Consider the following 25,273-nt stretch of genomic DNA (forward strand, 5'->3'; position numbering starts at 1 on the left):
ATTAAATTTCTTAAAAGAAATGTCACATTGCTGTTTGAACTACAGTCTTAAACTTCCATTCACACTGCGACTGCAAATTAGCATGAGATTCATTTCAGCTTCTTTGCCCCTGTGTAAAGATGCCAAGGCGAAGACAAAGTATTCAGTTGATCGATGAAGGAGGAAAAAAAAAGGGTTGAGCTTTCACACTTAGATTTTACCTACATTTACCATCAGTTTGATAATAGTCTCACGTAGAGAAAATTCTTCTGTCTCTCGAGAAATCAAATTAACATCCTTTCACTTCATGATGCTTTCTACCATTTGACCATAGCAATGTCATATGTGAAAGAATAGATGTAGAGATGTCAGTAGGGTAAGAGTCCAAAATTAGATATTATGAATATGAGATTGCCACTAAAAAATGACAGCAAGTTCATTATTTCTTTGACCAGACAGTACTGAGACAGGGACCTCGCAACCATGTGATGTGGTTGAGATCTCTAGTAATAAGTGATTTTAAGGGGAAACTGGTAAAGTATGCGAGGTAGAAAGGAATAGACGGGTGGACATTGATGGGGATAAGATGAAGGCTCATGTGGAGCACAAATGCCATTGTGATTATTACTGCAAAAGCAAAATGCTATTGACGACAGGAAACTGAAAGAGAAGCAGAGAATGTTGGGAAAAGCTCAGCAGGTTAGGCAACATGTGCAGAGTGAGAAATAGTTAACATTTCAGATTGTAATCTTTCATCTGAGCTGCTATGATTGAAAAGTCATCAACCTGAAGCATTAACTCTATTTCCCTCTCTGCAGATCCTACCAGAGTTGCTGATCGTTTTTCACGTTTGTTTGCTATTTTTTTGTGGGAACCTGGGGCAGTTGGGCTGACTTCTGTATTGAAAATTCTGTGGGATTTTTATCAGATAATGCAGTATTTCTATATGGATGCTGGTACTAAATCCCCTCAGCTGCGTCACAGTGAGAGGTGAGACCTATTCGATCTGGTTTACATAAAAACAGATCTGTGTTGTGTTAAGAGAAAGCTTGGTGTTTGTTGCTATGCAACCCAGAAAGTGGACTCAGCCAATTAATGCTAATTACGAGATCTATAAGAATTTTATCATTTTCTTTCAGGTTCTGAGATGAATTTGTAGTTGTCGGAGTGAGGATGATCAGTGCAGGGAAATCAAAACCTTGCCACACTTCCACCCCAAATTCAAACCAAGCAATTTCAGGGCTTGTATAGTTCAGAGAGAAGATGAATTGTGACAATGTTACAATGCATCTTCTCTCAAACATTGGAAGGGCAGTGCACCAGTGTATGATTAGCACAGCCCTCAATGGAACCCTTTAGGTCAAATTTACAATTTGGGGATATATTTTTGACAGTTTGTTCATCGTAAACATGGAGCTTCACAACAACCACTTGGCTGATATGTCACCGTTAATACCAAGGAACCTCACAAATCACCACTGACAATATTTGGTGCCGGGCCACAAAAGATAATTAAAAGCATGGCCAATGAGGTAAACTCGTTCTCCTCTTCTCATCTTAGAAGAGGAGAATGAGAGAGAGGAGCAGATAATTCCAGAGCTTTGGTAGTTAAAAGCATAGCCACAGTGGTGAAGCTAGAAAAATAACAGATATGGAAAAGGTAATAAACCAGAAGTCTTGCAACATGAATTCATCCTTACAGTCATGGGAGTGGGGGTGGGAGTTTTTGGAGTGGTGTGGGCAGGAATATTCATCTCAGCTGGATTCAAATTCATATCTTTAAGAGGGATGGTGTTCTGAAATCCTTCCTGACTATGCTTGAATTTAAAAAGAACGAACAAGGCAAATCGTTTATTTGAAATTAAAATTGATTTTAAGAATGAATTTTAATTGTATCAATAGCTGCTGGGCAAAATTTAATAGTGGCAGCTTAGTGGGCAGCACTCCAATATCTAAGTCATAAGGTTAGGTGCTTGAGTGTAGGCTTCAGGATAAACTTCTGAGGGAATGTTACAGTGTTGAAGGTGACACCTCTCAGATGAAATCTTAAATTGTTTTTTTCTCTCAGGTGGATACAAAAGATTGTACAACACTGAAGAAGACCAAATGAGTTCACATACTTGCTAGCTCACCAGTGCCTTGACCAGTATTTATCCTTTAAAGAACACGACAGCAAAATACAGATGATTTGGACATTACCAGATCATTTCTGGGAAACTTCTCTGTGCAAATTGGCTGTCACTTTCCCATATTCAAATGGTGATGTAAATTGCAAGGTCTTTCTTCTTTTAACATTTTGATTTGCATAGAGTAATTTACATCGCACCCTATTTAACTGTTCTTTTCGCTAAATTTTTCAACCAGCCAAAATTGCTGAGTTATTATTGACAATATTTTGGTAACTGGTTCTGGTACAATGAATACATCTTCCTGGAAATACTCCCTACTATTTCAGGTCTGTGAAGAGCTATGTTGCATTCAAAGGTAGTTCTGCTGCAGAAAAAAAACAGAGGTACATCAGTTATAAATTTAAACATTATTTTATCCCCACAGCATCCGATATAATTAAGCAAGTTTTCCTGTGTGAAACAAAATAAAGCAATGCGTCCAGGTTTCAGATTGTTTTAAATCATTTTAAATTTAATGGAATGTTCATTCAAAAGTGTTTAATTTTTTGAAATGAAGATGTTATGGGTTTTAGAAACACGTACCACTGCAGGCTACTGGGAAATGTTTTTAAATTCCAGACATTTTTGAGGTAGATTTCATTTCATCTAGTCTCTGCCATTAAAACCCATTTTAAAGCTGAAAATTAGAGCATTTTTCAACAAAATATTGATGTGAGATACAGTGTATATAACAGGTTGCTTGCAGGCATCTTCCCTATGAACTGAATAGGAAGCTATCAAATCATATTTTGCCGATAATGATGAAATCCACAATTTGGGGGGAAAAGAACAAGAGAAGTCTGTTAGATTGTGTCAAGTTAAGAAAGGCATTGTTTAAAAATCTTTCCCCACAACCTTAGTTTACATGTAGCTCGGGGCCTGCTGGACATCTGCTTTTATTAATATAATAAATTGTCTTTCTTTCTCTCTCTCTGTCAGTCAGTCAGTCATATAGTGAGCAATGGAAGGATGTAATGCAGACTCTGGGTGATGGATTATAAATCATTTGAGATTGAATTACAAGATAATTTGAAAACTTAACAGTTTGCATTTTGCAGTTGGGAATGTTTTGCAAACTTGCAGTTTTTTTTATGACTATCTAGGATTTTATTAGTAGCTTGTTGAGACATCTATCACGCTGTTCCTCTCCTGTTAGCACTGGGCACATTTCTGCAGTGAGAAGAGTTGCACCATTGACGCCTGCATTAGCTGGTCCAAAAAAGATTGCTGTATTTTCATTGACACACAGCGCATTACCATAATTGGCTTTTCTACATGATAGGACAGAGGAAATAATAATGTCATTTTATTTACAGCCAGAGTGTCCCTTTATGAGACTTCTCCAAGTTCCTGCCATGCTGCGTAGGTCAAATGACATCTTTTGATCAGTCCTGTCCAAAGATATCAAAGCTGAGTGGCAAGTAATGGAGACCTAGTGACAAACCAAATCTGGGGAAGAAATAAGACTGCCAGTTTCCTATTAAACAGCCTGCTAAACAGCACAGCTTCACCGTGTCTGCTATGAAGCTTCCCTGAGCACCTAAATCAGTAGAGTGAAAGGAGACTGAATTGAACATTAGTGCTGCAAATGACTGCAATGATTGCCATCGCCTGCTTGCAGCACTCCCCCCCCCCCGCTCCATGTTGCTTCATACCATCACCCAACCCCACCCCCCCACCAACTACTCACATATCCCCTCCCTAAACCAAAAAAATCAGCAAGCAAACAGTGCGAATTACATTTAGACTGTTCTCATCCGATTTGATTTTCGTCCTGTTTCTAGCTGGTTTTCTGATCTAGTTTATTTAGGGTTGACATCAGCCAAATGGTGTGGCGGGATATCTCTGACAGATATTCTTATTGATTTAACAAGTTGTGCACTAGAGAGAGAAGCTGTTTCTTTTACATACTTTTCTCTGTCAGTTTTGCTCCTGGTTGATCTTTGAATTAAAAAAAGAATCTATATTTATATTTATTGAAAGGTTTCCGTGTGGAGCTGTTACACACTCTGAAGTTGGCCAGTGCTATTTTTGGACCTGTTTCTCATGACATTTTATCATTTTTTGTTGTGTTGTTTTTTTTCACCTTATTTGTAAGAAAACCTTAGGGAATTTTTTTTTCCTTTCTTTAAGCAATGTTTTTCCTTTTTGTTGTTGCTTTCCGCCCTCCTTTTCTCTTTCTAGCCAATTGACTCTCACTGTTACATGCCTTACCATCCAGTCATGATGAGAATACATGCTGAAATGCGTACTGTGCTGAGTTCGATTCACTGTGAGCCCCAGGCTTTGTCAGCCCAATCTTCCATGCCCTCAATAATGGAGCCATCTTGCTCTCCACCGCAGTGTCACCTGTCTAGGTGAGCCAGGCTGGTTGCTACGTGAAGTGACAGCGAGCTTCGAGGCGCAGTCGCCTTGGCTGACATGTGCATTGTGACCCATCTTGTAGAGATAAGTTAACCAAGAAGGTGATTTATTTTTAACTGTCCAATTTAAAAAAATAATTACTGACTGGAATATTCTCAGTAAACTTACAGCTGATCATATTCGTGCTGCAAAAATGTGTAACAGAAGGAGACCATTTGGTCCATCATACTAATATTGGCTCTTTGAAGCAGTTTTCTAATTTGTGCCACTTTCACACTGCTCATACTTCCTTAGCCCTGAAAATTTTCTCCCCTTCAATTGTTTCTCTAATTTGATTCCATTGCCTTTTCAGGGAACACATTCCAGTTTGTCCCCTCCTGAACCTACACAGCCCGAGTCTTATGCCAATAGGCTTTATTATTGGAGAACATTTCTCTGATGTTATACAAACATTTACTTCCTCTATCGCATAGTGACAGCCTTGTGTACCATCTGTAATACACACTGCAGCAACTCATTAAACACTTCGGCACCAACAACCTCCAAACCCTGAGAAGCACAAGAGTAGCAGATATATACAATAGCGTCACCTGGGAGTTTCCCTCCAAGTCACACACCATAGAGATGTGGAAATATGTTGCATTGTCACTGGGGCAACATCTTTCAACTCTCTGTCCAACAGCCCCATGGAAATACTGGTGTTTAAGAGGATGTGGTGGTTAAGACGAAAGCTCACCATCACCTGTTCAGAAGGCATTTAGAGATGGGCAATAAATCCTGAACTAACTAACAATACCCACATGCCCTGAAGGATTATGGTTTAAAAGAGGTCACAGAGGGCTTGATTAGTTTTGACTTCTCAAATTATTGTTGAAACCTCTAACAATAAATTGGTTGAGACCCCAATGTCCTTCCACAATATCCACCTGCATGGAAGTTTTCAAAAGCTATGGGGCACCTTGAGCTGTGGCCTTAAAAAGGCACCTCAATCTTTATACACTGAATGTAGAAAGTGCAGTGCTGAAATTGAAGTTATCATAGTTTTAAGTAATGCTGCTACGGTAAAAAAAACTAAGAAGGCAGTAGCTAATTAGAATCAGAATGTGATACTGCACATAAAGAGGCTTTTCAGTCCATTCTGCCTTTATCCACTGTTAGAACGCATTGTCCAATTAGTCTTCCTTGCTACTTCCCATACTCTCTGAACTTCTTCCTCTTCAAGTATTTATCGAACTCGTTATTGAAATTTATTATTTCCTCTGCTTCCACTACTGTTTCAGGCAGAACGTTTGAGCTCACAACAATTCAGTGTGAAACAAAAATTCTCCTCCTCTTGCCTTTAATCCCTTTGCCAGTTACCTTTTTAAAAAAAACAGTCTTTTCTACCACCACCCCCCCCCCCCCCCCAAACAGTGAGGTATCTGGTTTTACGTTTCCAATAGGAAGATATAAGCGAGAGGGCAAGGTTCATAGTGGAAAACAGCACCGAGGTTGAATGAAGGGAAAAACAAAAGACCAGGAGAGAGGGATGCATTGTTAGATGACAACCACCTTTAAGTTGTTAAACTTCTGAAGACGGTAGGGAAAAGCTGAGGCAGGAATCCATTAGAGGTGAACAGACGAGAGTAAAGTCTCTTTGAAATAAATGCTGTCCGATCACATCATTACTATGCAACTCCCTGCCCTTTAAAGACTCACCACTGGAATATAATTTTTAATTTGGTAACTTACTTGCTACATGTGAGAACATTGGATTAACTTAATAAATGAATAGTACAGTGGTAATTGGAGAGGGGTAAGGGGCTGCCTTTTTGTAAGCAAACTGTCCTGTGATGATTTGCCTTTATTACTGATTTCCAGGATAAAAAACCCTGCCAACTAGGAGGACTATGTATCCAAAATGGCAGCAGGCAGACCTCTATTGGAGGTTTTCAGCTGCAGTCTTGACAAATGGAATGATATGAATTATGGGCTGTTTCATTCTTGGATTGGTCTCAAAACACAAGTTAAGCACTGGCCCAAGTATAGTCTGTTGCAAAGTCAAAGATAGTTGCAGGTGTGGAGTGAGGGTTGTTACTGATGGAAAGAGCTTCACTATGCAAAGACTTGATACAAACTGGAATGAAAAGCAATATGAAAGCCTTCATGTAATTTTAGCACATTGCAATCCTTTATGACTACTTACACAACAATGACTAACTTCTCATTACATTTCATCTTATGCACTTAATCGCTAAAGTGCTGGCTGGTGTAAACGCTATCAATTTTTTTCTTCTTGAAACTTATAATGCAAGTGATAATCCTGAGTCTGTGGTCTTGTCTGTGGAATCCGGTTTGCTGCTGTCACGGGCATAATTCATGCTGCAAAAGATTTTAAAAACACTGTCAAAAAACACAACTTAAATAAAGGAGACCAATGTTAAATCTAATGCCAGAATGCTGTGATTCGTGTCAAATTCAGATAAACATGGTAAATAACTGGATAGTTTAGTTACAAACAATGGCACTTTTTTCCACTCCTGCTTGTTGGAACAGGGTTCTATAGGATCTAGAGGCATGAATAGGCTATTTGACCTATTGAGTCTGCGTCACCAGGCAATAAGATTATGGCTGATCTAACTGTGGCCTCAATTCCACTTTCCTATCTCGGCTCCTTGACACCCTTGTCTATCATAAATTTATCAAATTCAATTTTGAATGTATACTAGGACCCACCCTCTACTGCCTTCTGAGGAAGAAAATTCCATAGACTAACAACTGTTATATTAAAAAAAGCTCCTCGTTTCCATTCCCACAGTCTGAAGATGTGAAGATTAGGTGGATTGGCCTTGCTAAATGTTCTGTCCATGTCCAGGGCTGTGTAGGCTAAGTAGATTAACCATGGCAAATGTGAGGTTACAGGGATAGGATAGGGTTTTGCGTGCGATGATCTTTAGAGGGCTGGTGAAACTTGATGGTCTAAATGGCCTCTATCTGCACGGTAGGGATTCTATGATAAATGTGGTCACCTTTACATTGTAAGAAAACCAATTTGCTCATGGCAAGGTCTCTCAAAGGATAATATGATAATGATTGAATAATCTGTTTCTGAGATATTGACTGAGAGATAAATAGCTTTGCCAGAACCCCACTCTCTCCCTCAGAAATATACTGGGTCATGAGCCCTGATTATTTTTGCCAATGCCTGCTGGCACCCAGCATTGCTTGCAAATTTCTGAGATGCGAGGTCATCATATAGAATTCTGACGACTACGTACACAAACGATCTGTGCATGTGCAGAAAAGGAGAGTGATATTGGACAGAGGTCAGCAGGCAGGAGTGAAGGAGGAGGAGGAGGACCAGGTTGGATGGGGTGAAGTGGGAGGTGGGTACTGTTAGGGGAAGAGGGATCCACTGCCACTGCCCCTTCATAACCATCCCCATCTTCGCATTCTAATTCTCCCCTCTTTCACAGCCAAACCCTGTCCCTCCTTCTTCACAGCTGCACTAAGTTTGAAGCCAAATCTGTTGAGATTTACACATTCCCTGCCTCTGGTAAATACACATTCACATGTTCAAGCACATGCATGTGCTGTCAATAGACACAGCCATTTTTCTTTGCTCAGTTCTTGAAGGGAGACTTGATCCCCCAACCTTCTGACTCAGATATGTACTACAACCTACACCATTGCTGACACAATATTTAATGCTCCTTCAAGACAGAAAATTATATTTTGTATTAAAGTCTAAATGTTTTTGTGAAACATTTGATTTTCTAACTGTAAAAAAAAGTGTTGCAAATCTTCATTGAACTTGTATTGAGAAAGAGATCCACTTTGAATTGTGAATTGTGAATAGCCATGTTACACGACAGGTTGCATCATTGCCACCTTTGGACTTAGAAATGCCATCTCACTGTACACTATTGAATTTCAATAGACTGTTGTATTCTGGCATTTATTACCAACTACACTGACTGTGGAAAGTTAGATCTAACACTTAACAGCCTTCTTTTAAGGAGATTTATCTTCCTGGAATACTACAACCTCTCTGGCCCAGAAAAGGAGAAATTAAAACTGTAGAATCTCACTCCTGCGAGTTGTAATTGGGATTGGAGGTTTAATCGTTTTCAATTTTTTAAGCTTTCTTTTTGATTTGCTCTCTTTTTCTATAAGTCTCAATCTAATCTTTGTTTCTCTTTCTGTCCCTGATTACAAACTAAGTCACCTAATTTCCTTCTCCATTGTTTTTCTGTTCTTTTCTCAATCCATAACCCTCATTGGTGAAAGGAAATGGACTTTTGGTCCCATTGTTCTTTGAAGTCCCAAGTATTCAATTATTAATTCACTTTGCCAGCAAGTTATGTTGCAAAGATATTTCACATCAAAGGGTGATAGAGTAACAAAAATATGCCAGAAGATGCCATTCTCCAGTAAATTTTGTTTCATGGTTTATATCAGTTCAAATCTGGAATTCAAATTGTACATGTATTGCTTGATAAAGCATAACAAACAAGTAATTCATTCAGGATTAAGAATTGACCCAAGTCAATTAAGGAGGTACCTTCTTACCATTTTACTGTCAGGGTATTAGTTTTGAATTTTAGAAAGATCCAAGATTGTAAAATACTACTTCCTGTGGGTGACCTCCTGAAATAAAAGGTTAATAGTGAGTTTTGAGAAGATTTATAGCTCAGGTTGAGGTTTTGAATGTAGGTTTGCTCGCTGAGCTGGAAGGTTCATTTCCAGATGTTTCATTATCCTACTAAGATAACATCTTCAGTGGGCCTCAGGCAAAGCAATTCTGAAAATTCCTGCTTTCTATTTAGATGTTTGGGTTTCTTTTGGGGTAGTGCCGTCATTTTCTGTGATGTTATTTCCTGTGGTCCCCAACTACCACCCCCTGAGAAGAGGAACAGGAAGTGACTTCACCACCAGAAATAACATCACAGGAAATGACATCACCACCCAAAGAAACCCAAATATATAAATAGAAAGCAGGAATTTTCAGTAATGTTTTGCCTGAGGTCCACTGAAGATGTTATCTAGTAGGGTGACGAAATGTCTGGAAATGAACCTTCCAGCTCAGTGAGAAAACCTACATCCAGAAGGCTAATGTGCAGAGAAAGGAAGAGTTGGGTTTGTAGAGCAGCTTTCACAACTTCATGACATCATCCCGCCTCCACACTGACTGTGTGAAGTTTGTACATTCTCCCCGTGTCTGCGTGGGTTTCCTCCGGGTGCTCCGGTTTCCTCCCACAGCCCAAAAATGTGCAGGTTAGGTGAAATGGCCATGCTAAATTGTCTGTAGTGTTAGGTGCAGGGGTCAATGTAGGGGAATGGGTCTGGGTGGGTGCGCTTCGGCGGGTCGGTGTGGACCTATTGTGCCGAAGGGCCTGTTTTCACATTGTAAGTAATCTAATCTAATCTAATAAAGTGCTTTTCAGCCAAATAAGTACTTTTTGAGGTGTAGTCACTGTTATAATGAAGCCAATTTGCTCGCAGCAAGTTCCCGTGAATAGCAATATGGTAATAAGCAGATATCTGCTTTTGTACTGGAGGAAAGGGATCAAAGGAAGGTAAATGGGGGGTTGTTCAGTTGTCAGGTTCTCTTGGTGCCTCAGTGCATTTAAATTTGTTATTGTTTAAGCAAGAAATGCCTTGGTTTCGTTCGTTCTCCAACTGTAAAGACTGTACAGAACTGAACTGCTCTAATATGTTTATGAAGATTTTTTTATGAATAAAGTATATTTTTAAAATAAAAGAAAATCAGATGGAATATTGGAAGCCTGTTATTTTAGCTGCTCACTCTCACCCCCATTCTCTGCCCATGGCTTGGTTTCCATTACTTAAAATCAGGACCAATGCCAATGTTCATTTTTGGTTTAAAGAAAATCCCCAGGAAACACTTCCTTAAAAAAAGAAAATTGTGAAATAATCTCCTCAGAAGCAACAGAAAAAAAATTGATAAAACATGTTACAGTTTATAGCTGATTTATTTTTGAGAAAGGTGGAGTTACATTTGCTTTCCAGGAAAACTCAGTGATATTCCTGCAGCAATAGAAAATGTTTAAATTTAGTTTAATGAAAATTAATGTTAGCGAAATACTACACTCATTTGCTGGAAGCTATTTGGAAAATGCATCTTGTTAAAACATGTAGCAGATAGTTGGAGCTAAGATACAGGTTGAATTGAAGAGCGAAAAGCCTGCAAGGGCTGAGTGGCCTCCACCTCATTCAACATTGTTAAATTCACAGACTTTTGAAGTGAAGGATTTTATCACTGTGCCCAGCTCTCAGTAATATTTTGCTTCTATATGTTTTCTTTGCCAGCGTACGTGCCCGAGGAAGAGCTGAAGGCAGCAGAGCTCAACCAAGATCTTCAGGATAAAGAATTGCCACCAGGGAGTGACCAGGAGCATGAGTTTGTGTGTGCTGACGAAGACGAGAGTAAAGAAGTGCCCAGTTACCAGAATTCACCTGTCAGCACACCAACCAACCCAGAGCCGGGCTATGGGTCACCCGCGAGTGACACCAGTGATCAGCTAGCTGAGTCCCAGAGCACATCATCTAAAGATGGGCAGGAGAAAGAGGAGGGGTTGGGCATGGACAGCCTGCATGTCTCACGGGACAGCCTGGCACAGATGAAAGCTGCCTACTCCAACTTTCTGAGCAGCTCCTACTGGACGAGCCTGGGCCTGGACCTGAAGAACGCCAACCAGCCGAGTGCCAGCACCAGCAGCAACGGCAGCAGCAGCCACAGTGGCAACGGTGGTGGCGGGGCGGGCTATGACTGGCACCAGGCCGCCTTGGCTAAAACCCTGCAGCAGACCTCTTATGGAGTGATGCCCGAGTCCAGCCTGTTCAGCACGGTGCAGCTGTACCGGCAGCACAGCAAGCTCTTTGGCTCGGTCTTCACCGGGGCCAGCAAGTTCCGGTGTAAGGACTGCAGCTCTGCCTATGACACCTTGGTGGGCTTGACGGTGCACATGAACGAGACAGGACACTATCGCGATGACAACCAGGACAAGGACGCAAACAACCCCCGTAAATGGTCAAAGCCTCGGAAGCGTTCCCTCATGGAGATGGAGGGTAAGGAGGACGCCCAAAAGGTATTGAAGTGCATGTACTGTGGACATTCCTTTGAGTCCTTGCAGGACCTCAGTGTCCACATGATCAAGACCAAGCATTACCAGAAAGTGCCTCTCAAAGAGCCAGTGCCCGCCCTTGCCTCTAAGCTGCTCCCGCCCAACAAGCGGAGAGTCCAGCACGACACTCAGCCTTGCTCACCAGAGTCCACTGCCAATTCCCTGGGAGTGCCGGCCAGCGAATCGGCTTCTGCGCAGAAAGCTGCCAATCCCTACGTCACTCCCAACAACCGCTATGGCTACCAGAATGGTGCCAGCTACACCTGGCAGTTTGAGGCTCGGAAAGCGCAGATACTGAAGTGCATGGAGTGTGGTAGCTCCCACGATACACTGCAGCAGCTGACCGCCCACATGATGGTGACTGGCCATTTCCTGAAAGTCACCAACTCCGCCTCCAAAAAGGGGAAGCAACTGGTTTTTGACGCAGTGGGTGAGGAGAAAGTCCAGTCTATCCCCTTGCCGCCTTCAACTCCCACCCGGATGGCAGCGCCCACCTCCCAGACCAAGCCCGAAACACCACCTTCACCAGTTATCGAGCCCAGGAAGGAGCTTGAGGAGGAGGAGGAGGAGGAGCCACTGGAACAGCATGAAAAGGAACGAGAAATAAAGGAAGAGAGAGATGACCCCACTGAAAAGTTTGAGTCCACCTCACAATATCAATATCTCCGAGAAGAAGACCTGGATGAAAGTCCTAAAGGTGGGATTGATATTCTCAAGTCCTTAGAGAACACAGTCACAACAGCCATTAACAAAGCCCAGAATGGGGCACCTACCTGGGGTGGCTACTCCAGCATTCATGCAGCATATCAGCTTTCAGGGACCATACGACCCTTTCAGCCAACGGTGCAAAATGTTCAGTTGACCCCATTCTATGCTAATAGCGTCAAGACCTTGTCTTCAGAGCATCTGACTGCAGTGGAGTCTTCAGAGTGCCATTCGCCACCACCTCAAAAGAGCAATGTCCACGCAATGGAGGAACTTGTGGAGAAGGTGACGGGTAAAATGACCATTAAGTCAGAGGAGAAACCAGTAGAGAAAGAGCCAGTGGTTACACCGGTGACCAGGACAAGCTGTAGCTCATCACCTCCCAGCGCTAAGGATCCTCCCAAAGCTGAAGACTTTGACGGAACAGCACAACTGAAGAGAAGTGCTGATGAGGAGGAAGTGAAAGTGAAAAAGGAGATCAATTTAGAAAGTTCTTCTCCTAATGGGACTGAATGTTTGAAATCAACTGTTAGCAATGGCTGTAACAGTATGGCAATTATTACTGACCATTCACCGGAGTCACCATTTGTCAATCCACTTAGTGCACTACAGTCAATTATGAACACACACTTGGGCAAGGCTGCCAAGCCATTGAGCCCTAGCCTTGACCCACTGGCCATGTTGTACAAAATAAGCAACAGTGTGTTAGACAAGCCCATATTCCCTGCCACTCAGGTCAAACAAGCAGATATTGTAGATCGATACTACTATGAAAACAATGACCAGCCCATAGACTTAACAAAGTCCAAAAGCAGCAAAAAGCTTATTTCAGCCATGACAGAAACAATACTGTCCTCCTCAAGGGAAAACGCTTTATTAGACATATCTGACATGGTCAAGAACCTCACAGGCCGGTTGACACCCAAGTCTTCAACCCCGTCAACTGTTTCGGAAAAGTCTGAAGCAGATGTGAGCAGTTTTGAGGATACCTTAGAGGAGATCTCTCCAGTGCAGAAGAGGAAGGGCAGGCAATCTAACTGGAACCCTCAGCACCTTTTGATACTCCAAGCTCAGTTTGCAGCCAGCTTGCGCGAGTCCTCTGAAGGCAAATACATTATGTCAGACCTGAACCTACATGAACGGGTGCACATTTCAAAGTTTACTGGTCTTTCCATGACCACGATAAGCCATTGGCTGGCCAATGTAAAGTATCAATTGAGAAGGACAGGTGGAACTAAATTCCTGAAGAACTTAGATACAGGTCACCCAGTTTTCTTCTGTAATGATTGTGCCTCTCAGTTTAGGACTCCTTCCAGCTACATAGGACATTTGGAATCTCACTTAGGATTTTCTATGAAGGATCTCTCGAAGTTATCAATAGAGCAGATTCGAGAGCAGCAGGCAATTTCAAAGGTCATACCAAATAAGACACTGAGTTCAGTTGGGTTATCAGAGGAGGACATCAGCTGTACATTCCAGTGTAAAATGTGCAACCGGACTTTTGCAAGCAAACATGCGGTCAAACTGCACCTTAGCAAAACACATGGCAAATCTCCAGAGGACCATCTGTTATATGTAACTGAATTTGAAAAACAATAGTACCCAGGTAAGGAGATGTGTAACTAAGCATGTACTGATAAACACAGAGCATAACAAACGCACTCCGGGATGAATGTAATGAACATTTCCTCATATGTCTAGACAGTGTATACTTATTTGTCATTTTTTGCTGTTAACACTCCCTAACAAGTAATCTCCAGAGAATTAAGATCACCACTGAATGCATTGCTACAATAATTTATCTTATCATGTATTGTCAGGCAGTCACACAGTTTCAAATTCAGAATTTTATTTTGTTTCAGGCAAGCACCTATTTAATTGTACATTTGGAAGGAGGAATTTAAGGTTGTGGCTTGGCTAACTAAAGAAAGCACATTAATAACAAAATGGAATGATGTCTTTGCAATTTGACCCATTATCGTTTGAACTTTGAACTGGAAGCAATTACTGCCAACATAATTCCATAATAACAACTGCGGTCCTTGTGAGAAAAATAATAAAAGTTATATTTGAACTTGCATTTACCCAAAAGGTTATGTGTTATATTGTAGGTCAGTGCAATACATTTGTTAACAAATATTTGGCAATTATGAAAATTCTTTAGTACAGACAATGGAAGAGTAACATTAAACTTTACCCATTCATTCTGTTATTTCTGACCATCACTACTTTCAGTCAAATGACCTTCAAAAACTTCTCTTGTAAATGCCTTCTTCTGAAAGCTCAGGGCTAAAATATGAGGAGCAACCAAATCCTAGAACATTTGAAAATTAGGTTCTTCTCTGAATTAATTGTTAGACACTTTTTATATCGGTACTTTAAAAGTGATACTTTAAAATGTCAATCTTCAATAAGCTCAGAACAACAGTTGAGCATTTTAATTTTGGTATTTTATTGTTGTTTACGATTTTAAAGGATGATAGTAAGAAAGGATTTAAATAGCACCTTTCACAAGTACTGGATATCTCAGACCACTTCAGAGACAATTAATTTCTTTTGAAGGATAGTCACTGATCTAATGCAGGGAATGCAGCAATTTACACACGGCAAGATACCACAACAGCAATACTGTAACAATTGGAACATTTTTGGCGATCCTGATTAGTGGATAATTATTGATTAGGAAACAGAGCATAACTCCTCTGCTCATCTTCAAAATAGTGGCTGTTGGATCTATTTTGTCCACCTCAGAGAACTTGATTTAACATCTGAAAGATGGCAACTCTGACCCTGAGGTGCCAGTTTTGATGTTCATGCCCTGGAATGGCATGCTAAATCACAAACAGATAAACTAAACATTTGGACTGCAGAATGCTGTATGTATGATTGATTGGCAGGTTGAAATGCTTGATAAAAGCAGTGGCAAGTAAGTGAGGGTGTTTAGGTTCTAAAATATTAATGTATCTATAATGTGAGATATTCTGTCAGAATGGCTGCCTGACTCTGTCACACTGAAAATGTTTGAAGTGAACAGCTAAGGTGTAATCAGGAGCATTATCTCAACTTGCACAGTCTTTGCATCCAACACAGAGTTTAAATTTTAGTTGAAGCTACTGATGATATCGAAATGGTCTCTCATTCTGCACTTGTGCAAAGTTCACTTCTATTCATGTGACTGCCAGGGGAAATGAAGTGGTCTGTATCACAGATGGCATTTTGGAGCCACTCAAATGAGATACAACAGTGAACGTTGGATATTTGGTTCTTTGAGTCTACGTTGCCATTCAATAAGATCATTTCTTACTTTTCACCTCAACTCTACTATCTCATATTATCTCCTATTTCTTAATTCTTTTAGTACTGAAAAAGCTAAACACTTCTGTCTCACATATATTCAAAAAACATCTAACACCCTCTGCAGTTGGGAATTCCACAGTTGTACATTCCTCTGAGTGAAGAATGTTTAACACCATCATCTACAGAATGGAAGAGTAACATTAAACTTCACCTATTCATTCTGTCATTATATTACATAATATATGCTCAATCTCCATCAGTAAGTGGCATCAATTCACCTGAAGTATCCAGCTGCTAAGTTACTTCAACTCAACTGATCATGTCTTCAAATTCAACTGTACAAATTTAACCTCTGTGGAAGTGAGAAGCAGATAGTGTGAAGCTGAACGGAGTCTTGGAATGATCGATCATTAAGCTCTTGCACTGCGATTCCATGTCAATGCACAGCCCTTGCTCTCAATCCACTTCTAAAGACTTGTTGGCACTGATAGATTGCTAAGCATCATCAAGAACTGACAAGTGATATTATGGGGATTTGGGTGAGGAGAAAGCACCGTGTGGGGTACATATCCTAATGGGTTTTAAGCCTACTTTGTTCAACAATTACTGTCCAAAATGAAGCATTTTCATCATTGTTCAAGGAAAGCTCCAAACACTATGCAAAAATGCACAGATGAAATTTTCTTATGCATTGTTCACTCAGTCAATGGCATTTAAACACTTCAGTGAGCATATTAAACATTATCAATCAAATATGACACAAGCACAGCTCGCAAGTTTATTGTGCTATCAATATTTATCCTTTTTGGGTGTGGCATTGAAAAGAAACATGGCAAAGAAAAATGATTTAACCAGTTAGGGCAAACTTCCTGCAAGTAGAGCACATTCTGCCAGTAGATATTCAATTGTACTTTGCTAACACAGCAAGCAGAGTAGATACTGTCAATACTTTGCCGGAATGCCTTTGTGCTGTGCCAGAGACTTTTTGTTTGTGATGTGGGGAAGAAGATACCTGCATTCTAATTTTTTTTCCTATAGATTCTGATTCCATCCTTTGCTAGGGAGATGACTGATTGAATATCACCTGCACTGAATTATCCTTGTGCATTCTGGTAATTGCAGAGGGTCACAAAGAGAAGCACAGGTACAACATTTGTTGTGCGGGGACTTAATAGCTGCATATTTACAAATTGATACGGGAGAGAAGCTTTCAATGCATTTATAATCCCATGAAATGTAATGCACCATGGGTTCATTCCAAAGGGCATCCCGTCTCTGTTTGCCTAACTTGGATAATGGATAGCTGTAGTGGAATGCTGTGCCTCCAGAGCCTAACAGATTAAACATTAAAATTTTCATACTAAGGTTTACAAATTGCATGGAAATATTCCATTTCACAGCAAATATGGTGAAAGAGACACAGGCCTGCTTAGCAAATGCGACAACACACACTACCAGGGAGCAGAATTACTCCTTCTGCGCGGAAGGAAAATCGCATGGGGGTGGGGGCAGCATTCCACCAATAAATAAAATAGATTTATTTGACATATTCTGTTCAATCAGTGGCAAAAACAAATTGGCTTTGAGCACCCAAAGATTCAGTTGTGTGCTTTGATTCAGACACTAAATAGGCCAAAATTATAAATATTAAACCATTGTGCATACATGTTGGATACTCAGTGACAAACAGTGTTGTTCAATTTCTTCCTGGAATGAGAAAAACCTGATCATCTCTCAGTTATGACAGTCTCATGGAATAAAGCAGGTTAAAATACACTGTCAACCTTTCTTTTCATTCTGCAAGCGAAAAGATTTTACAATTTTAAAAAATACATTTTGTTTATTTATAGTTTTAATGAAGATTATTACGGGCACAGAGGGACATTTAGAATACCTTTTCATACCAAGTGAGCAGCCTCTTATTCCATCTCCAGGGGCCACTGATTGCCATCTTCAAAGTGTTTTGAGGATTTGAGTATTAAAGTCTTGGAGCAGACCAGATACTAGCAGTTTCACCCAAATGGTGGAGGATTGCTGTAAATTTTATTCTTTGGTCCTCATAAAGAGACAACAAAAATCCCCAGCAAATCCATTGTGATCTGTAATACTGAAAATAAAGTTGTCCTTGCTCAATTTTACACTGTGGCCAGAAACTACAGTGTGGCAAATGCCAATAAATATGACCAGCAGAATAAATTGGATCCTGAGAATTTCTGAATATAAGAACTGGATGAGATCATTCAGCCCTCCCAAACTGGGTCCACTCAATGAGACCATGGCTGATCTGCTACCTAATACCTTTCTCCATATTCTTGAATTACCATTGGCTCACAATAATCTATCACAGCTTCAGACACAAACAATGAAGTAACAATGACCAGTTGTTAGAAACTAACAATCAAGCATCAAGTGCTGTTTGTGGAAGACACCATCTGGTTACAATGTGAAACTGGCTACTACCTTACTATTACAGCATAGGTATGTTTAAGGAGAAGCTGGATGCACAAGCAAAGGAGAAAGGCATAGAAGGATATGCTGAGGGGATTAGAGAAATGCAGGTGGGAGGAGGCTCCTATGGTGGAGATACACTAGCATGGACCTGCTGGAAAGAATGGCCTTTTTCTGCATTTATGTTCCACCTGACATTACAACTGGTCCAAGCTTGCAGTATTTGAGTTCAGCACGGAAAAATTATCAACACACAAGGTATGTCCTCAGCTGATCTTGCGGGATTTCAATATGATAATTCCACTGCTTATGTTTTTCTTATTTAGTAGCCATATAGGCGCTGTGAATGAGAATCCAGCATTCAAAACACGTCTGTAGTGTCCTACTAAAGCTTTTACTCAAAATTAGAACTGTTTCTCAAAACAGTACTACCCACGAAGACAAATGAAACATTATCATTAATAGGACAATATCATCGGCAGTCACTGTAAGCAGATGGTAAAATGTTATTGTTCATGTTCAGATGAGAAAAACCTTAGTTTGGGTTGCAATTAAAACAGAATTGATTTTTTACCACATAAAGTATGAGAGACATAAAATTTTATGTCACTGTCATCTATTTATTGGACTTGCCAGGGCAGCAGCAACATTGAGCAAAATGAATAGGTTAGTAGATCTGCTGTTTAGGATCTTTCAGTTTGACAATAAAAGAACAGTGGTCTGACCAAATCCTTAAATCCCTTGCAGGATTATATTGCGGCAACAGAGCTAAGATTTTTGTGTGTGGTTTAGCCATGCTATAGGTCTTCTGCACCATTCTACATATTAGTCATGGGATAATCATCTTGTGGAGGAGAGCAGAGCTTGAGGTGTACTAAGATTTCCATTCCTTAATCCTGGAATCCCCTCCATGTAATGTATTCCCAGTCATGGAATCTCCAGGAATTACAAAAATTAATCTGAAGGACACTGTTGGGAAGACTCTTGGAAAGAGCATGAAGATAAAATTGAACATATATTTTACACTTTTTGTTTATTAGTGACTTTTTAAAATGAAGGATTAGAACACAAAGAACAGTTTAAGAGGTCTGGGTCATTGGAGCTGAGAGGTCAGGTGAGGAAACCTCCAGGACATTACATACAGTCAAGATACCAATCTGTGGGACAGTGATCTGCATGGACTGTAGAAGATAATCTGAACTTGATACCAGAAATACGTCAACGTGCTGGATTTTACAGTCGCCTACAGATGTATTTGAAGAAAGAGGTTTGTTCATAAAATAAAATGGATGCTGTTCCCATCTCCTGCTCTCCCACATTTCCATATTTGGGGTTTGGGATTGGCATCAGGCAATCTAACCTTGAGCTTTTGGAAGTCTTATTGTGTAGTTCCTCTGTTATTCACTTCTGCCAGGGGAAGGCAGAGAGAAGGTGAGCAGTCCAGCAGCTTCCACTATCTGGGCTAATGTGGAGCCGGAAGAGTGGGGGGTGGGGAAATAGGACCATTAGAGGATCCCTTAGACACAGCCTCATTCCCATTTCTGAAGTTTTTTTTAAAATTCCAATCGTACAGAATAGTACATTGGAGACAGCATCATTCCCATTAAAACCTCCCACAGCCCAGCCTTTACAACACAGCCCTTCACCCCACAGTGGCTTTTGCCAGGCAGGCCTTTCTAAATCCCCTCGACTTCCCTGATCCATTTATCAGGATACTCCTTCATGAGTGCTGAGCCATGCTGCATGAGCACTTAAATGCCAAACCCTTTGCAGTGGATCTGGACCAAGGTCAGAATTACAAATTTCCTTCCCTAAAGGGCATTAGCAAACAAGATATGGTTTTATGATAATCAGTGTTGGTTTCATGGCACTATTATTGAGAGTTTAAAAATATATATTCATTTATCTATTAGATTTATTAGTTGAATTTAAATTCCCATGTCTCTTGAGTATTAGATTACTTACAGTGTGGAAACAGGGCCTTCAGCCCAACAAGTCCACACCGACCCGCAACCTACCCAGACCCATTCCCCTACACCTAACACTACAAGCAATTTAGCATGGCCAATTCACCTAACCTGCACATTTTTGGACTGTGGGAGGAAGCCAGAGCAAACCCACACAGACACAGAGAATATGCAAACTCCACACAGTCAGTCGTCCTGAGGCGGGAAATGAACCCAGGTCTCTGATGCTGTGAGGCAGCAGTGCTAACCACTGTGCCACTGTGCCATGCCATAGTCTGAGCCTACTAAACTCCTACTCTAGTGATGTTACCTCTACACCATCATCTCTCCAGTTCTGTAGATTTATTTTCCCCCTTATTTATTGTGTTGTTTTCTTTGCCCTTAGTAGAAAGGAGCCATTCTCTCCCTTTCATGCCTTAATTTGTACCCATTTTATATCTCTTTCTCTTCCACCACCATCTTGTGATGCCCCTTGGCATCTTTTAATATATGAAAGGTGCTATATAAATACAAGTTGTTTGTATGACAGCATCATCTGTTTTGCACATAATAACACTGGGAATTTTAAGAATGATTTTGTCTCGTTTTTTTGTTATTTAGAGCAGCCAAAGGCTGTTTGCTGATATCATGAATTCAACAGGGCATTAAAGTTCCTGCAAGCATTCACTCTGCTCCATTTACTTTGAAAAGAGAAACAGTGCAGAAGCCAGCAGGGTGATTGGGGTCTATCAACTCCTCCTCACTCAGACAAACAGGTGCTGGTCTCAGATTGACATCTTTAGCATAATCATTGGCTAGAATTTGCTGTAGCTACCATTGGTTCAATTTGTCACTGTATCCTTCATTTCAAAAAGAGTGTTTGAATCAATGTGTTTAAAGATGTTGTTGTACCTCTCAGAAACAGGTGGGACTTGAACCTGGGTCCCCTGGTGTACTACCAATGCACCACAAGAACTCAAATGTCCTATTGACTGTGAAGTTGCTGCAGGTGTGAGCACACAATGTTACGCAAGGTTTGTGAAGGTTTGTGGCTCAGGTTTAGGTTTGGGGTTAGGTTAGCTGTAGGTTTGATATCCAGATGTTTCATTACCTGACTAGGTAACATCATCAGTGGCGACCTCCAAGTGAAGTGAAGCTGTTGTCTCCTGCTTTCTATTTATATGTTTGTCCTGGATGGGGTTCCTGGGGTTTGTGGTGATGTCATTTCCTGTTAGTTTTCTGAGGGGTTGATAGATGGTATCTAGATCTATGTGTTTGTTTATGGCGTTGTGGTTGGAATGCCAGGCCTCTGGGAATTGTCTGGCATGTCTTTGCTTAGCCTGTCCCAGGATAGATGTGTTGTCCCAGTCAAATTGGTAGTTTTTTTCATCTGTGTATAGGGCTACGAGGGAGAGAGGGTCGTGTCTTTTTGTGGCTAGCTGGTGTTCATGTATCCTGGTGGCTAACTTTCTTCCTGTTTGTTCCTACGTAGTGTTTATGGCAGTCCTTGCAAGGAACTTTGTAGATGGCATTGGTTTTGTCCATGGGTTGTACTGGGTCTTTTAAGTTTGTTAGTTTTTGTTTGAGAGTGTTGGTGGGTTTGTGTGCTACTAGGATTCCGAGGGGTCTTAGTAGTCTGGCTGTCATTTCTGAAACTTCTTTGATGTTTGGTAAGGTAGTTAGGGTTTCTGGCTGTGTTTGGTCTGCTTGTTATGGTTTGTTCTTGAGGAATCTGCGGACTGTGTTTTTTGAGTATCCATTCTTCTTGAATATGTTGTATAGGTGGTTCTCCTCTGTTTTCCGAAGTTCGTCTATGCTGCAGTGTGCGGTGGCTTGTTGGAATATTGTTCTGATACAGCTTCGTTTGTGTGTGTTGGGATGGTTGCTGGTGTAGTTAAGTATTTGGTCAGTGTTTGTCGGTTTTCTGTAAACGCAGGTTTGTAGTTCTCCATTGTCCTTTCTTTCGACTGTGATGTCCAGGAATGCAAGCACACACAAACAAAGAACAAATACTCAAAAAATACAGTCCGCAGATTCCTCAAGAACAAACCATGACAAGCAGACCAAACACAGCCAGAAACCCTAACCACCTTACCATACATCAAAGAGGTTTCAGAAATGACAGCCAGACCATTAAGACCCCTCAGAATCCTAGTAGCACACAAACCCACCAAAACACTCTCAAACAAAAACTAACAAACTTAAAAGACCCAGTACAACCCATGGACAAAACCATTGTCAGGTACAAAATTCCATGCAAGGACTGCTACAAACACTACGTAGGACAAACAGGAAAAAAGTTAGCCACCAGGATACATGAACACCAGCTAGCCACAAAAAGACACGACCCTCTCTCCCTCGTAGTCCTACACACGAATGAAAAAAACCACCAATTCAACTGGGACAACACATCAAGCAAAGACATGTCAGAGAATTCCCAGAGGCCTGGCACTCCAACCACAACGCCATAAACAAGCACATAGATCTAGATACCATCTATCAACCCCTCAGAAAACTAACAGGAAATGACATCACCAGAAACCCCAGGAACCCCATCCAGGACAAACATATAAATAGAAAGCAGGAGACAACAGCTTCACTTCACTTGGAGGTCACCACTGACGTGGCCTAGCCAGGTAATGAAACATCTGGATATCAAACCACAGCTCAGCGAACAAACCTACACCTGAAACACATTGTTATCTCGTGTGCAATGGGACACCTGGGGCTGGAATGAATAGGACAAGGTACAAAGAATCTTTTGGACTGGTGAAATTTGATGCTTGTGAAATAAACATAGGAAGGAGTGTCAATTTTAAGTGTCAAACTTGGTGACAATTCAGTACAGAAAGGGAGAAAAAGATTGGCTTCAGCTTGTGTGGAAAAAAACTAGGATAAACTGGAAAAGTCCAAATTTTTAAAACAAAATCAGCACTTCTTTGAAAAACACAGCCTGAAAAATTCAAAGATTGTAGGACTGTGCCCCACCTTTATAAAATTTAATTTTCAGTGCCAGAGAGGTTGATTGACAGCCATTAACATTCAATCACATCATTAAAGTTGTTCTAGGACAAGAGCTCATATTTTTGGGCTCAGGGGTGACAGATTTCAATTTGAGACGAGGAGGATTACTCCACTGAAAATGTCCGTGACTCTATGGATTTCACTACCACAGTGTGCAGTGGTTGCTGGGACACCAAATAAATTTAAGATGGTGGTAGACAAATTTTTGATTATTAATGGATTGTGGGAAGTAGGCAGGAGAATGGAGTTGAGGCCGATACAAGCTCAGGCATGATCATAGTAAATAGTGGAGCACACTCAAGGAGCTGAATTGCCTATTCCCACTTCTAGTTCTTATGCTTATAATGACTTACAGTGGTGATTTTAATGGCCAGTTAATGGACAAACGCAGTAAGCACTGAAAGGGAAAAGGTGAGCCAGGAATGACTTGTCAAGATACTGGCTGAGTGGTGCAACTCACAACAGCTTTTCAATATTTACGTTTAACCGTGCCTGAAGTTGCTGCACTGTTTACACACAATGGCGAATGCCGTGAGTCTCACTGTTACTATGACAGCACATTCTAGCCAAATTCTTGTATTCCTCAGCTGGTGGATAGATGTTGCAAACGCGTGTTCAACTGACACTTCTTGCCATGATATTGTTCTGCTTTTATACAAATGTGCCTCCAGAAATTCCAAGGTCCCTTACGAGTGGTCAATTCCTTTGGTTAGCATCGTCTGTTCTCAGAACCTTGACTAGAACTAATTAACTAATGTTGTAACCTCAATGTTAGAACACTGCTCAGAAAGATATGTCTTAATGTGTCACTTCACACTGTCAAATCCGATAAATAAGCTGTTAATCAGAACTAATAGAATTGCAAGGTTTATTTTGTTCCCTGCTCTGGACTATTCTGTGCAGTTGGAATTTTTTAAAAAAAATTGTTCAGAAATTGGCAGTTAATAAATAATAGCACTGATTGCTGATTAAGGCTGTGGCTATTTTCCTTGCAGGGTCAGAGGCTGAGGGATGACCTTATAGAGGTTTATAAGATCATGACGGCCATGGATAGTGTAAATAGACAAGATCTTTTCCCAGGGTTGGAGAGTCCAAAACTAGAGGGCATAGGCTTAAGATGAGAGAGAAAAGATTTAAAAGGGATTTTGGGGGCAACCTTTTCACATGGAGGGTGGTACGTGTAAGGAATGAGCTGCCAGAGGAAGTGGTGGAGGATGGTACAATTACAACATTTAAAAGGCATCTGAACAGGTATATGAATAGGAAGGGTTTAGAGGGCAAATGCTGGCAAATGGGACTAGATTAATTTAGGATACCTGTTCGGCTTGGACAAATCGGACCGAAAGGTCTGTTTCTGTGCTGTACATCTCAATAACTCTACAATTTGGTGGTTGATTTGCTCCAGCACTGAAGGTGCCTGCTGTCAGTAGTCAATTTCGTCAGGGTCCTGGTGGGTTGCCAGGCAATCAAGTCCATGGGCTGGCACATTTCCTCTCAGGCTGAGTTGCACCATTGAGTGTAAAGTATGGAAACAGGCTGTTCAGCCCATCTGGTCCATTCTGGGGGTTAGGCTTCACGTGAGCCTCCGCCCATGCTCTTCATCTCACATCATCAATATCATGCTTCTATTCTTCTTCCCTCAGTTGTTCATCTAGTCACCCCTTGAATGTGTCGATATTAATTGCCCCAACTACTCCATGTGGTCACAAGTTTCACATTCTAACCACTCTTTTGGTAAATAAGTTTTTTTCTGAATCCCATATTGTATATTTATTAGCGCCTACTTATATGTCTAGCCTCTAATTTGCTCCCATGCAGAGCTGGCATTGACTTCATTTTATGCTGTAATGATTCTGAGATCCCTGTTCCAAGGTGGATTGCTCTCCTCCCAGAAAGTGGCAAGAAAGGTGACAAGAGGCAAAGATAATCAAGTGGTTTGGCACTGTGGAGATCCCCATCACCTTCCCACCATACACCACCGTCCTGCCACTCCAGGAATTTAGTTTTAATTGGGAGTTTCCAAGTTCAAATTTCCTGCTCCAATGTCAATTCAGGACCTCACTCCACCCTGGGCTGAAGTTACTCCAGCTCTTGACAAGATACAAAGAGTCGACCATTTGACTGGTAAACCAGTGTGAAAAGGCTCTTTGCGGTGAGGGTCAAGGTGCTTTTATCTGCACTAATTTGTGCAAGACACAGGGACTTGAGACTTAGG

The 25,273-nt window shown here is 40.9% G+C and overlaps 1 protein-coding gene across 1 annotated transcript in view; it reads left to right on the forward strand.

The window, feature by feature from the left end:
* Positions 1-14,380, forward strand: part of tshz1 (teashirt zinc finger homeobox 1) — a 93,945-nt gene extending 79,565 nt beyond the window's left edge. The window contains exon 2 of the mRNA XM_060823101.1: positions 10,824-14,380. Coding sequence (XP_060679084.1) covers positions 10,824-13,942 — 3,119 coding nt within the window. The 3' untranslated portion in view covers positions 13,943-14,380. The remainder of the gene's footprint in view (positions 1-10,823) is intronic.
* The last annotated feature ends 10,893 nt before the right edge of the window (positions 14,381-25,273 follow it).

Source organism: Hemiscyllium ocellatum, chromosome 4 (assembly GCF_020745735.1).
Source record: "Hemiscyllium ocellatum isolate sHemOce1 chromosome 4, sHemOce1.pat.X.cur, whole genome shotgun sequence".
NCBI classification, from domain to species: domain Eukaryota; kingdom Metazoa; phylum Chordata; class Chondrichthyes; order Orectolobiformes; family Hemiscylliidae; genus Hemiscyllium; species Hemiscyllium ocellatum.